Raw genomic sequence first — 11,209 nt, 5'->3', positions numbered from 1 at the left:
CCCCAGATGCTATATCTTTTGATAGCCAGGCACCATCAGCTTTCTTCGCCACATTTGCTTATGCACCCATTTGTCTTCAGTGATCGTATCATGGAGGTGAGTGCACAATGATATGATTTTTTGTTCTTTGATACTTGATAACAGATCCCTTTGGCACCTCGTGATCACACAGGCTGGTGTGTTCTTCTATGTGGGCTTTGTTGCTTCTGAGCTAGATGCCCGCTTGTTTACCTTCAAGCTTTTAAGACATTCATGGATATTTTTGTAGTAAACATTAATAGACATTTACAAATATCCTCTGTCAAAAAAATATATATATATATATATTCATACACCCATTCTTCCTTCCATGTTTGTTAAGCCTGTATATTAATTTGAGCATCTATTCGTAGATCACCACCACTGTAGGATTGTGTATATAACAGTATTTGCGTCTGTTGCCTTTAAATCTCGCAAACTTCCCAATGCCTTGCTCTGCCTCCATCCTTTGTTATCAATCTCCGTCTTCCTCTTTTTCCAAGTTAACACCTATCTACCCTCTGGCCTGTGACTTCCTCTCCCACCCTCTCCCTTCCTACTCCTGGGAACCATCAAAGAATGTTTATTTTAGTGTGAAAACATTTTCTTGACTATTTATAGTAGTGATCTTATACAATATTTGCCCTTTTGTGATTCTCTTATTTCACTCAACATAGTGTCCTCCAGGGTCATCTATGTTATGAAGTGCTTTGCAGATTCATCATTATTTTTTCACATTACATAGTACTTCATTTTGTCTGTGTGCCAAGGTTTACTTCTCCATTTTTCCACTGATAGACACTCAGATTGTTTACATCTTTGGGCTATTATAAATTATGCTGTGATGAACATGGGTGTAAATATGTCTATTTGTGCCATAACTTTTATTTCTTTATGACATATACCAAGAAAAGAGATTGCTAAATCATATAGCATGATCCAACTTTCTGAGGAAATGCTATACTGCTTTCTATGGTGATTGCATTGTTTTGTATTACCATGGGTGCTTTACTCAACCCAAACTTCTTAAAAGACACATAAAAGAGGTGATGAATTGGATACTGTCCATATTCTCAAGGAATAATAGAGGACTTCAATAATATTCTTTAAAGTTAGAGCAGTAATACATGTGTAACTCTATACTATGTGTAAGAATTCCTATTAATTTTGTATTAAAGATGCTATGTATTATTTTTTAAATACTATGGTATTCCATTCATTGAACATGTCTCCTTTTATGTGTCTTTCATTACCATGTATTTTAATTTCCTTCCATCCCCAACCTAGACTCTTGAATTAATCAATGAAATCTTTTGCGCGAATGTACTCAAGATGTTTGCCTTTCTTTTGCTCTACCATATTACCTCTGGGTAAGAGAAGGTGGGGGAATATATTGATAGGATTGTATGATTGAGGTGTAAGTAATAACATGGTTGTGAAAATAAAAATCATAATTGTAGATGATGTAACTGAAAGCGGAAAAATTCATTCTTGATTATATGAGAGAGACAATGGCTAGAAGAGCCATAGTTATGGTAGCCTATGGTGAAGTGAAATTATTTCCTATGGCTTGTCTATCTGTAACTATTTGTAGCTCGCACCAAATGATTCTGACACCATACAAATAAGGTACAAAGGACTCTATCTCGGGAAGCTTTGCCACTTTGAGTATAAGAGCCATCTCAGAGGCAGGAACACAGGGGATCCTGAAACAACCAAGAAAGAAGAGCCACCAGAGGATTGTGTATGAGATCCTTGTCTGAAGATGTGGAGGCAGAAGAGGCACCAGAGGCCACAGTGCGACCATGAGGAACAGCAGAGAAACAGCATCACTACTGAGGCAGAATAGTGGACTTCCAGGCTCACGGACCTATGCACGATAGGCCAAGGGACCATGTGGCTGAGAGACTGAGGACCAGAAATACGTGACTGTGAAGAGGTGCTTCAAAGAGGCACTGCTGTGGACAAAAACTGCATCCTTAATGGTTTCTGATCCTTACTTGTGGTAACTTGTGAACTTCTTTAGTAAACCTGCATAATCTCGAGTATTGTATGTGAATTCTGTGTGGCCACTGCAATGGATTAGCAAACCCATCAGATAAGTAGAGTGCTATGGAGGAACTGTTGGTGTCAATATAGGGTAAAGAAGAATAGAGGTTGGGGACATGTCTGAACTCTGCCTTGTAGAAATCAGCCTTGGGCTAGGATGGAGTTCAGTTCGCCTTCCCCTTTGTGTAGTCAGAGAAGATCAGACATGGCCTCCATGCCATTTTCTCATAGGGATTATCTGGGATCATAATAATTACAATGATTATAAAACTCTCATTACCATTTGAGGAGATTTGGATTCATAGTGCCCTTATAGAGTAGTAGGGTAGAACTGCCCTTGTGGGTTCCTGAGACTCTACATCTTTATAGGAGGAGAAAGCCTCATTTTTCTCCTGCTCCTGCAGAGCAGCTAGTCAGTTCAAACCACCAATCTGTGGTTAGTAGCTCAATGCATAAGCACCTGCCTTAATCTTTTTTCCCCTATAAATACTAAAATTATAGTATTTTCTTGACGGTATTAATTTTGTTCATGAAATAGTCATGATGCATTTATTGAGGTTAGTGAACCTGAATTTAAAGCGAGAACAGATAGCGTGTTTACATGTGTTCTTACAATCACATTCAACGGCTTGATTGTGAATAGGAAACATGAAGAAAACTGAATTTAACTAGAATCTTGTTTTGCCTCAGTTTTCTACTCCTGTAAAGAGTCTCAGAACCCCACAGGGGCAGTTATATCCTGTTCTGGAAAGTCACCATGAATCAGATTTGACTCCATGTCTGTGAGTTTGGTGGGTTTTTTGTTGGTGGTGCTGTTTTATTTTATCAACTCAGTACTCTTGGGAGACAAGCCTGATTTTTTATCTGAAGAATATCGAACATCTGCATCAATAAGCGAGGTCTTGTCTAGAGCAGGTCATCCATCAAAAGCCATTATGTATTTATGGGTCATTTCATTCAACTCAGCCCTAGACGTCCAAGCTAGGTCTAATGGGGAGCAATAGCAAGTTTAGGAGTTCACACACACACACCTCCCTGCACTTGAGATCATCTGTCCTCTTCACTCACTTTCATTAGTCCTAACCTTCAGAAGCTAGGTCATGCCCATAGGCTCGGGATCCATACAACTGTTTAAACTTTAGACCAGCCAGCCCTTCCTCCTCTTGCTCATATCTCTAGCCTCTGTGGACCAGGTCAGTGGTTTGCAATGGAACACACTCAGGCTCAGCCGTCTCTTCATTGCTGCATTTCCCCCAGTTCCACTCAACAGTAGACTTTTCCAGCCTGGGTTCACCCAAAGGAAAACTGCTTGCTCAAAGTTTTAAAAGGCAAACAGTCATCCCCCCGACACACACACACACACACATCTTCCCTTCAAAGGTAATTCTGTTCTCTCAGCAGTTATGTGTGGGTCTTCATGTCTTTGAAAATACAAATATCCTAATATTTAAGGTTCTGAGTGGGCTCAGCTTTCTATGTAAGGCCATTTACTCTGTCTTGGCTTGAAACAAAACTCTTATTTCTTCCAGCAAATTCCCAACTCCATTTTTAGCAAATGCAATCAATTATAGGTAAAAGCAGGCTTATACACTATCTGATCATAATCCCCAGTATTCATTTTCATTGTACATGCATGTCTATTTTACAATACTTTGTAGGAAAGACCAATATTCAGAGTAATTCAGCTAAAGATATAACCCTAAACACACAGTCCTTTCTAAAGCAACACTGAAGTTCAATTTTCTTTTCTGCACCTCAGACTATCCTCTTCATTTGTATATGGCCTTGAGCTCTGGCAGGGTGTATCCAGCACTCCCTGGCCATCTATCTAGTTTAACCAGCCTGCCTTTTGCCCTATTTCACTCCAGAAACAGTTTTTCTTCCTTTGGCTGCAGTTTAACATTGATTGCAGTCATTTCGATCATTAGAGCAACCAACATAATTATCTAAGGGTCAGAAATCTCATTTGCCCTACCACGTCTTTCTTTCTCTTACAAAACCACATGCTATCATGAGTCTAGAGTAATTTTTAACAAACCCCACTCCTGACTCCAATTGAGAAAATGGCATGGGGCCCATGTGTGATTGCCTATGGCTACACACAAAAAAAGGATTACCCAAATCCATGCCAGCCTAAAGCTGATTGTCACAAGGAAGAGGTCAGACATTCCTCCATTCTCCATCCTTCTTTACCCAATACGGACTCAAACCATACCTCCTATGGTACTCTATTTCTCTGCTGGGTTCAATAATCTTTTGCAAGGGGCACACAGAACTCAGAGGCAATACTCAAACTTATGAGGGCTCTTTAGGTAATTTAACAAGTCACCACAAAACAGGGTCAGAAAACATTAAGGACACAGTCTTGTTAACAGCAGTGCCTCTTCCCAGCTACATTCCTCTGGTCCTCTGGCTCTTAGTCAAATGTATCTTTGATCTCTGGTGCCTAGTTCCATGGACCTGGAAGCCCACCACCCTGCTTCATTCTCAGTGCTGTCCCTCTGCTCTGCCTCATGGTCTCAGTGCATGCGGCCTCTGGTGCCTCTGCTGTATCAACTGCCTCCACCCTTTCAGACAGGGAGATCTCATAAACAGCCCATTGGTAGTTCTTTATTGGTGCTCCAAGGATTCTGTTTACCTGCTTCTGAGATGGCTCTCTTATACACAGAAGTGTGCAGAAGTGTGGCAAAACTGACCAGTTCCCAAGTTAGTGTCCTCTACATCTTATTTGAATGTCTCATTTAATCATTTGTTGGAAACTACAAATGTATATGGATAGATGAGCCCTAAGTAAGTAATTTCATTTTACCACATCTAGAAAATACCTGTTTGCATACATCAGTGGATTTAACAGTTTTGATATAACTGTTGACTTTCTTTCATGTCTAGACTGAGACATAATTAGATCCATTGATAATTTACTTCCTACCATTAGTTTGATTTGTGTTAAGGGAAGGTATATTTTCAGCTATATAAAATGCTTTATGTATGTACTTTTAAAGATATTAACATGTCTTCTCTATATTTTGTTTGATTCCTAGTCCATCTACTGACATAAAAATGTCTGAAATAAGATTCAGCTCTCTCACCTGGGATCAAGTTATAATACTAGATCAAGTGTTAGATGAAGTGATTCCAATTCATGGAAAAGGACACTTTCCCACTATGGATGTAAAACCAAAAGATATCATTCATGTTGTGAAAGACCAACTCATAGAGCAAGATATTATCATTAAAGATACTCGACTGAATGGTTCCACAGCAAGTTACATACTTGCAAGCCATAGTGGAATCACCTATAAGGATTTGGACATTATTTTTGGTGTCGAACTTCCAAGTGATCAAGAATTTCAGGTTATTAAAGATACAGTTCTAAGTTGTCTACTCGACTTTTTACCAAAAGGCGTTAAAAAGGAAAAGATCACGACGACGATCATGAAAGAGGCCTATGTGCAGAAAATGGTCAAAGTTTGCAATAATCATGATCGTTGGAGTCTCATCTCTCTTTCAAACAATACTGGGAAGAATATAGAACTAAAATTTGTGAATTCACTCAGACGACAATTTGAATTTAGTGTTGATTCCTTTCAAATTGTTCTTGATTCCATGCTAGACTTCTATGTGGACAAAAATGCCAGTCTCAGCCAAGGATCCTATCCTGTTGTTGTAGCTGAAAGCATGTACGGAGACTTCCAGGAAGCAATGACACACTTGCAATACAAACTTATATCTACCAGAAACCCTGAAGAGATTAGAGGTGGTGGCCTTCTCAAGTACAGCAACTTGCTAGTTCATGACTTCAAGCCAGCTTGTCAAAGAGAAATCAAGATTCTGGAACGTTACATGTGTTCTAGATTCTTCATTGATTTTCCTGATATAAGAGAACAACAAAAGAAAATCGAATCATACCTCCGCAATCATTTCAGAGGTGAGGAAAGGAGCAAGTATGAATACCTTATGACCTTGCGTGGAGTTGTGGATGAAAGCACTGTTTGCCTCATGGGCCATGAAAGAAGGCAGACTCTTAACATGATCACTGTTATGGCTTTAAAGGTACTTGGAGAACTGAATGTCCTACCCAATACAGATAACGTAACTTGCTTTTATCAGCCGGCACCCTACTGCACTGTTCAGGGAAGTGGCCCTAGTTATTATGTAAGTTCTGGACCACCACCTATTTTCTTCCAGCCATACCACCCACTACACTTTCGTGTGCCAAATGGTATGTTTTAAAACACATACGCACATACACAACAGGAACTTGCTTTTAATCAAATACCTCTTAAAGCAAGTTTTTATGTACTCTAGATCCACTTTTATTTCATGGCTGTAATCCATCATTTATAGCTTAAACATTAAATATAATAGCATTTGTAACATCAACTCTTTAAAATATTTTTAAATGTTATTGATTAATAACCACTTTCAAAGTTATGGTCCACTTAAAATTATTATCAAGTCTTGATGACTATTTGCAATCACTTTCAAATTTTTGCAACAAATACAATATGGAAGTCTGAATCTTTTATTAAAATATAAAAACAGACTCATTTTCAAATACAGAGGTACATTGAAGATACATGCTACCAGTATTCAAATACCTTTATTACCTTAATCAGTTTTTATGGTAACACCATCAGTAAATTTTCAATACTTAATAAAAAATGTCTAATTTCAAAGAGAAGAGATTCAGAAAACTTTGGAACCCTGGATTTTGCCAACGTCTGTTTTGTTTCCCAATTAAATTCAGTACAAAATCCTACTATGATTTGAAGAAACGCTGAAAGTAAATAGTTCTGGAAAATACCGGACATTAATAATTCCTCATCTGTCAAATAAGACATGTAGTGTAATTTGTGGATTGAAAAATAGTACCATCGAGCTGTACAACCAGTTCAGTGACTGTTATACAGATCTGTGTCTATGACTAGTTATGGAGATTTCTCTTTTCATTCACTGAAAAGAATGAAAATGACTAACTCTGAATATGAACGCTTTCTATCATCATCTGTTAAAAAGAATTCTACGTGGCGAGCATGATAAAGCAGACCAGAAGTTTCAACCTGGTTATTTACCATTTTTGACAAATATCTTAATATGTCTGGAAATATAGTGAAATATGTTAATTTTCATTAAATGAAAATTTTGTTTACCTTTGCCTTTACCAAATGTCATTTTCGAACATCACAGTCAAGTGTCTCATTGAGTTTGTGAATAACACTGAAATTTGTTTAGAAATTGCATACGTTCATGAAGTATCTAAATATCTACTCACCACAGAAAACACACTGTTGAACAACACGTCTACCAGGGCAATTGAAAAGTATTTTCTTACCATGATGAAAAAATAACCCTTAACCAATAGTATCTGGGAAGAAAGAAGGGAAGTTGTTCTGAATGAATACATTTAAGACCATCAGGAAACTTGTACTTCTTTTTCTTGCTTCAGATTGTGAGTTTCCATCTCCATTTTCATTGACCATCACAAGTTGTTCCATCACAACATGATCTGACAGTCATGTTCTGCAAGCTTGTTACTTAACCATCTGTGTTTAACTTTTCTTCTCTATCTTCAATGAGAGAGCACAGGCGGAAGAATTGAATTCTTGTTTTATCACAGGTGCAACACTGGAGAGATCAGTGAGGGAGACTGGTCTCCATGAAAATGAGAGAAAATGGTATGAGTGTGTATAGTAATATCTTAGTCAGCAATTTCATATTTATTATATGAAGATAATTTAAAGCTTTTCTATACAAAACGTGATTTCAATCCTAAAAGGAAAAATAATGACTATATTGTTATATCCATAACTTGAAATATTGAAGTTTTCAAAACTAGTATATTTGTAGCAGTCACTTCCAAATGGTTATAAAAAAACAAAAACTGTTATGAGATGGACATTGATATTTTAAATCCCTATTTTAAAAGTTTTATAAATGGTCACTCCCTCAATAAATAAATAAGCTTATCCAAGCATATACTAGAGGGTGTTTGAATAAAGAATATTTAAATTAATTTTCTTTCAGCCTCAATGTGAACTCCTTGAACAAAAGAATTTCCACATAAAGTACTTTCATTATAATTTTAGTAGTTTTGTAGAGTAACTTTTGGGCACTGCTGATTAAATGCCTTCAAAAATATATGGTTGCTCAGTGAACTCCAAATAACTATTTTTATCTTATAATTAAATATTGTCTTTCTCTTTTATCTCCTTCCTTAAGATTTATTATCAGGTGAAATGCTTTCAGATAGTATCAGTAGATTGAAAGTTAAAATAGTGTTTATAGTTAAAATTGACTGTAAAAAGCACCCTATATCTATCTTTAAAATGAAAGCCATTTTAATGGTAAGTAATATATGCATATGTACCAAAGAAGAAACCATGCCAGGGTGGTTGTCTGATTAAGAAATGTAGATGAGTTGATTTAATATGTTATATGTAGATATTTATCTGAAATTCCATCTTTGTTTATTAGTCAAGGAGAATATCACTGCAGATGGAATATGCAAATCCTGGGGGCATGCAGTTTATTTGCCTAAAGAACACATTTTAATTCCTCCTGCCTTCCCTGACCCTTTTCCTCATTTACTAAAATGAACATTTCATGTCCAGAGTGATAAAAAGCCAGAAGGGAAAAAGCATGGGAGCAATGATCACTCTTTATATTCCCAAAAGATAAAATACTACCCTTCTAAGTTTTTACCTAGTAAGGGTAAAGTCTGGAAGTGGCATAATCATTTAAGGTCAGATTATGATAGTAAATGTTTCTATTGTTCAAAATAAATGTTCTTTGTATGTTGTAAAACTTCAATTTCAGGATCTCTGATTTTTCAAAATTGCTTTTAAGTTATAGTGACAACATTTAATTTAGAAGTCTAGAGATACACGTTCACTTTTCAGATCCCAAAGAAACGTAGAAATCTAAAGAATTACATTTTGATTTATATTCTTCTTTATGAATTATAATTTACAGCTTTCAAACTTTAAAAAGCCACATGCCAAAGAGTACAAACAATATCTTGAATGCAATCCTATAGAATTAATGTGACATTAAAATATAATATTATGGCATCAGCTAAATCCACGTGGAAGAAGCACATCAACATCCATGATCCAAGAATTATAATTATATAATCCAACTCTGAAGAGGAAATAGTATCAGAATTTAACGTTTGAAAATCTGGTTTGCAGAAGGTTATGGGTGACAGTGGAAGCCCAAAATACATTTTCACGATCTACACAGGGAGTAAATCTCCAGTGACTTCTCACTAAGTATAAATTGAGGGATGGGAATAAACTAGTTACCAGACAGAGAGTATTGGAGAGATGACTATATTCAAATGATAAATCTGACTTGAATGGTTAAACTCTTGTCACTTGATCTTCCCTCTGATATACTTTGGGCTTCATCTGGTTTTTAATATTTTCTGGGTTTATTTCATATTGGGGTTTATCTCTGTTGTACTTTGTCATTGAGGGTAAAATTCTTGAATCTTTGCTATACATTTTTCTGTGCTTTTTGGTATATGAAACCCAAGATTGATGAACCTATAGAAACAACAATTAGAATAAGTTCCTGGAGGGTATGAGGGTGGTGGGGATAAGGGAGAGCTGATATCAAAGAGTTCAGAAGAAAGAAAATGGTTTGAAACTGACTTTGTTAGCAATTGTACAACAACACTTGATGTGATTGGACTGTGGGATGGTATGGTGTCTGGATAAGCTCCTAATAAAATGGAAAGAAAAATGTTTCCAGTTCTCAGTGTACATTATTCTCCTTATCTAAGAAGATTTTGCCCTGTGGATTCGTTTTTTGTTCCAATTTTCTATTTTATTAATGAAAAATCAAATAGAGATGACAGCGGTATTCAGTAGGGTGTTTAGTAACATTCACTTTAAGATGGTTCTAAAATTAATATTATTTTCATTTATTATATATTATTTATTGCTAAAGCAGCTTAACAATCAAATGGAAATTTAGGAGGGATGTAAAGGACCTTTTTGTATTACTATTTTGCTCAGTCCCCCAAAAATTAGTAGCATATCATGCGAGACAGGATTATGTGACTAATGCCAGTAAATTACCTGACAAGGTAATCACGTTTATTGATGATACACAGAGAATCATCAAGTAAAATCATAAAAAATATTGTAAATCTTAATTGGGAGAGGATGTGGAATAAATTCCTGCTAAGCATATGTTTACCTGTCTGTGAATAAATATATTAATTTTAAAAGTATGTTCTTTTTTAGATATCTTTCTTCACATATTAAAATGGAATATCACATTTATTAGATGAGTAAATTTTCGTATATTTTCTGTATTTTATTCAAAAAGCCTAAATGTTTCCAAGGATGGCTAGAAATAATCCCTGGATTGTCCACACCTCAACCCATATTGTGTGATATTGTCCAATAGTTATTTTTTTCAAATTTGTCTTTAAGATCTTTAGCAGTTTAGTTTTCAAATTTATAGATAACTAAGTCTATAACAGGTGGCATAATTTGTCACCACCTTGAAGTTTAAATAAAGTCATTCTGTCACTGTTAAAACAAATCCCATTTATTTCTGAAAATATTTTATATCCCTAGATTGCTACTAGATTTAATTGAAAGATAGATTTCCCTTTGACAACCTGTGGTTAATTGTCTCATCTCCCTGTTCATGTTGTATTTTGAAAAGCATGAGCAACCAGAAAATGCTTTCTTTAAATACCAAGTGTTTCTAGACATTAAAGGAAGGTCTGTACTTGCAAAACAAGTAACTAAGGCAATTAATTACTCAAGTAAGGTAGACCAGAAGCACTAAGTTATAAACATGGAAAGGGTTGCCTAAATTAATTTGATCTATGTCAACCAAACCAAAATTACCTATTGGATTTGGAGGGGGGAAAAAACCTCAACAAAATAATTTCACTAGCTGTAAGACAATTTATCTGATACAGAATAACTTTAAATAAGAAGAAACTGACTTCAAAACTAAAAAAAAAAAATGGATCCATGGAATTTATCTTAAAGATGTATTTCATGTTTAAATCAATTCAAATTTGGTTAGCATTGAAGAAAATGCCAGAAAAAGTAATTATAGTTCCTGAGTGGAAAACTAAATAGAATCATCTAAACATAAATGATATTCACTG

General features: G+C 35.7%; 1 protein-coding gene across 1 annotated transcript in view; it reads left to right on the top strand.

Moving 5' to 3' along the window:
• Positions 1 to 6,496, top strand: part of TENT5D (terminal nucleotidyltransferase 5D) — a 36,899-nt gene extending 30,403 nt beyond the window's left edge. Inside the window, exon 3 of the mRNA XM_004714137.2 lies at positions 5,109 to 6,496. Within this exon, the coding sequence (XP_004714194.1) occupies positions 5,128 to 6,300 (1,173 nt within the window). The 5' untranslated portion in view covers positions 5,109 to 5,127 and the 3' untranslated portion in view covers positions 6,301 to 6,496. The remainder of the gene's footprint in view (positions 1 to 5,108) is intronic.
• The last annotated feature ends 4,713 nt before the right edge of the window (positions 6,497 to 11,209 follow it).

The sequence above is a fragment of the Echinops telfairi genome, unplaced genomic scaffold, assembly GCF_000313985.2.
Source record: "Echinops telfairi isolate 266 unplaced genomic scaffold, ASM31398v2 ScPeMD7_7419;HRSCAF=8457, whole genome shotgun sequence".
Taxonomy (NCBI): domain Eukaryota; kingdom Metazoa; phylum Chordata; class Mammalia; order Afrosoricida; family Tenrecidae; genus Echinops; species Echinops telfairi.
Note: the sequence above shows the minus strand (reverse complement) of the source record. Positions and strands in the feature narration are given on the sequence as shown.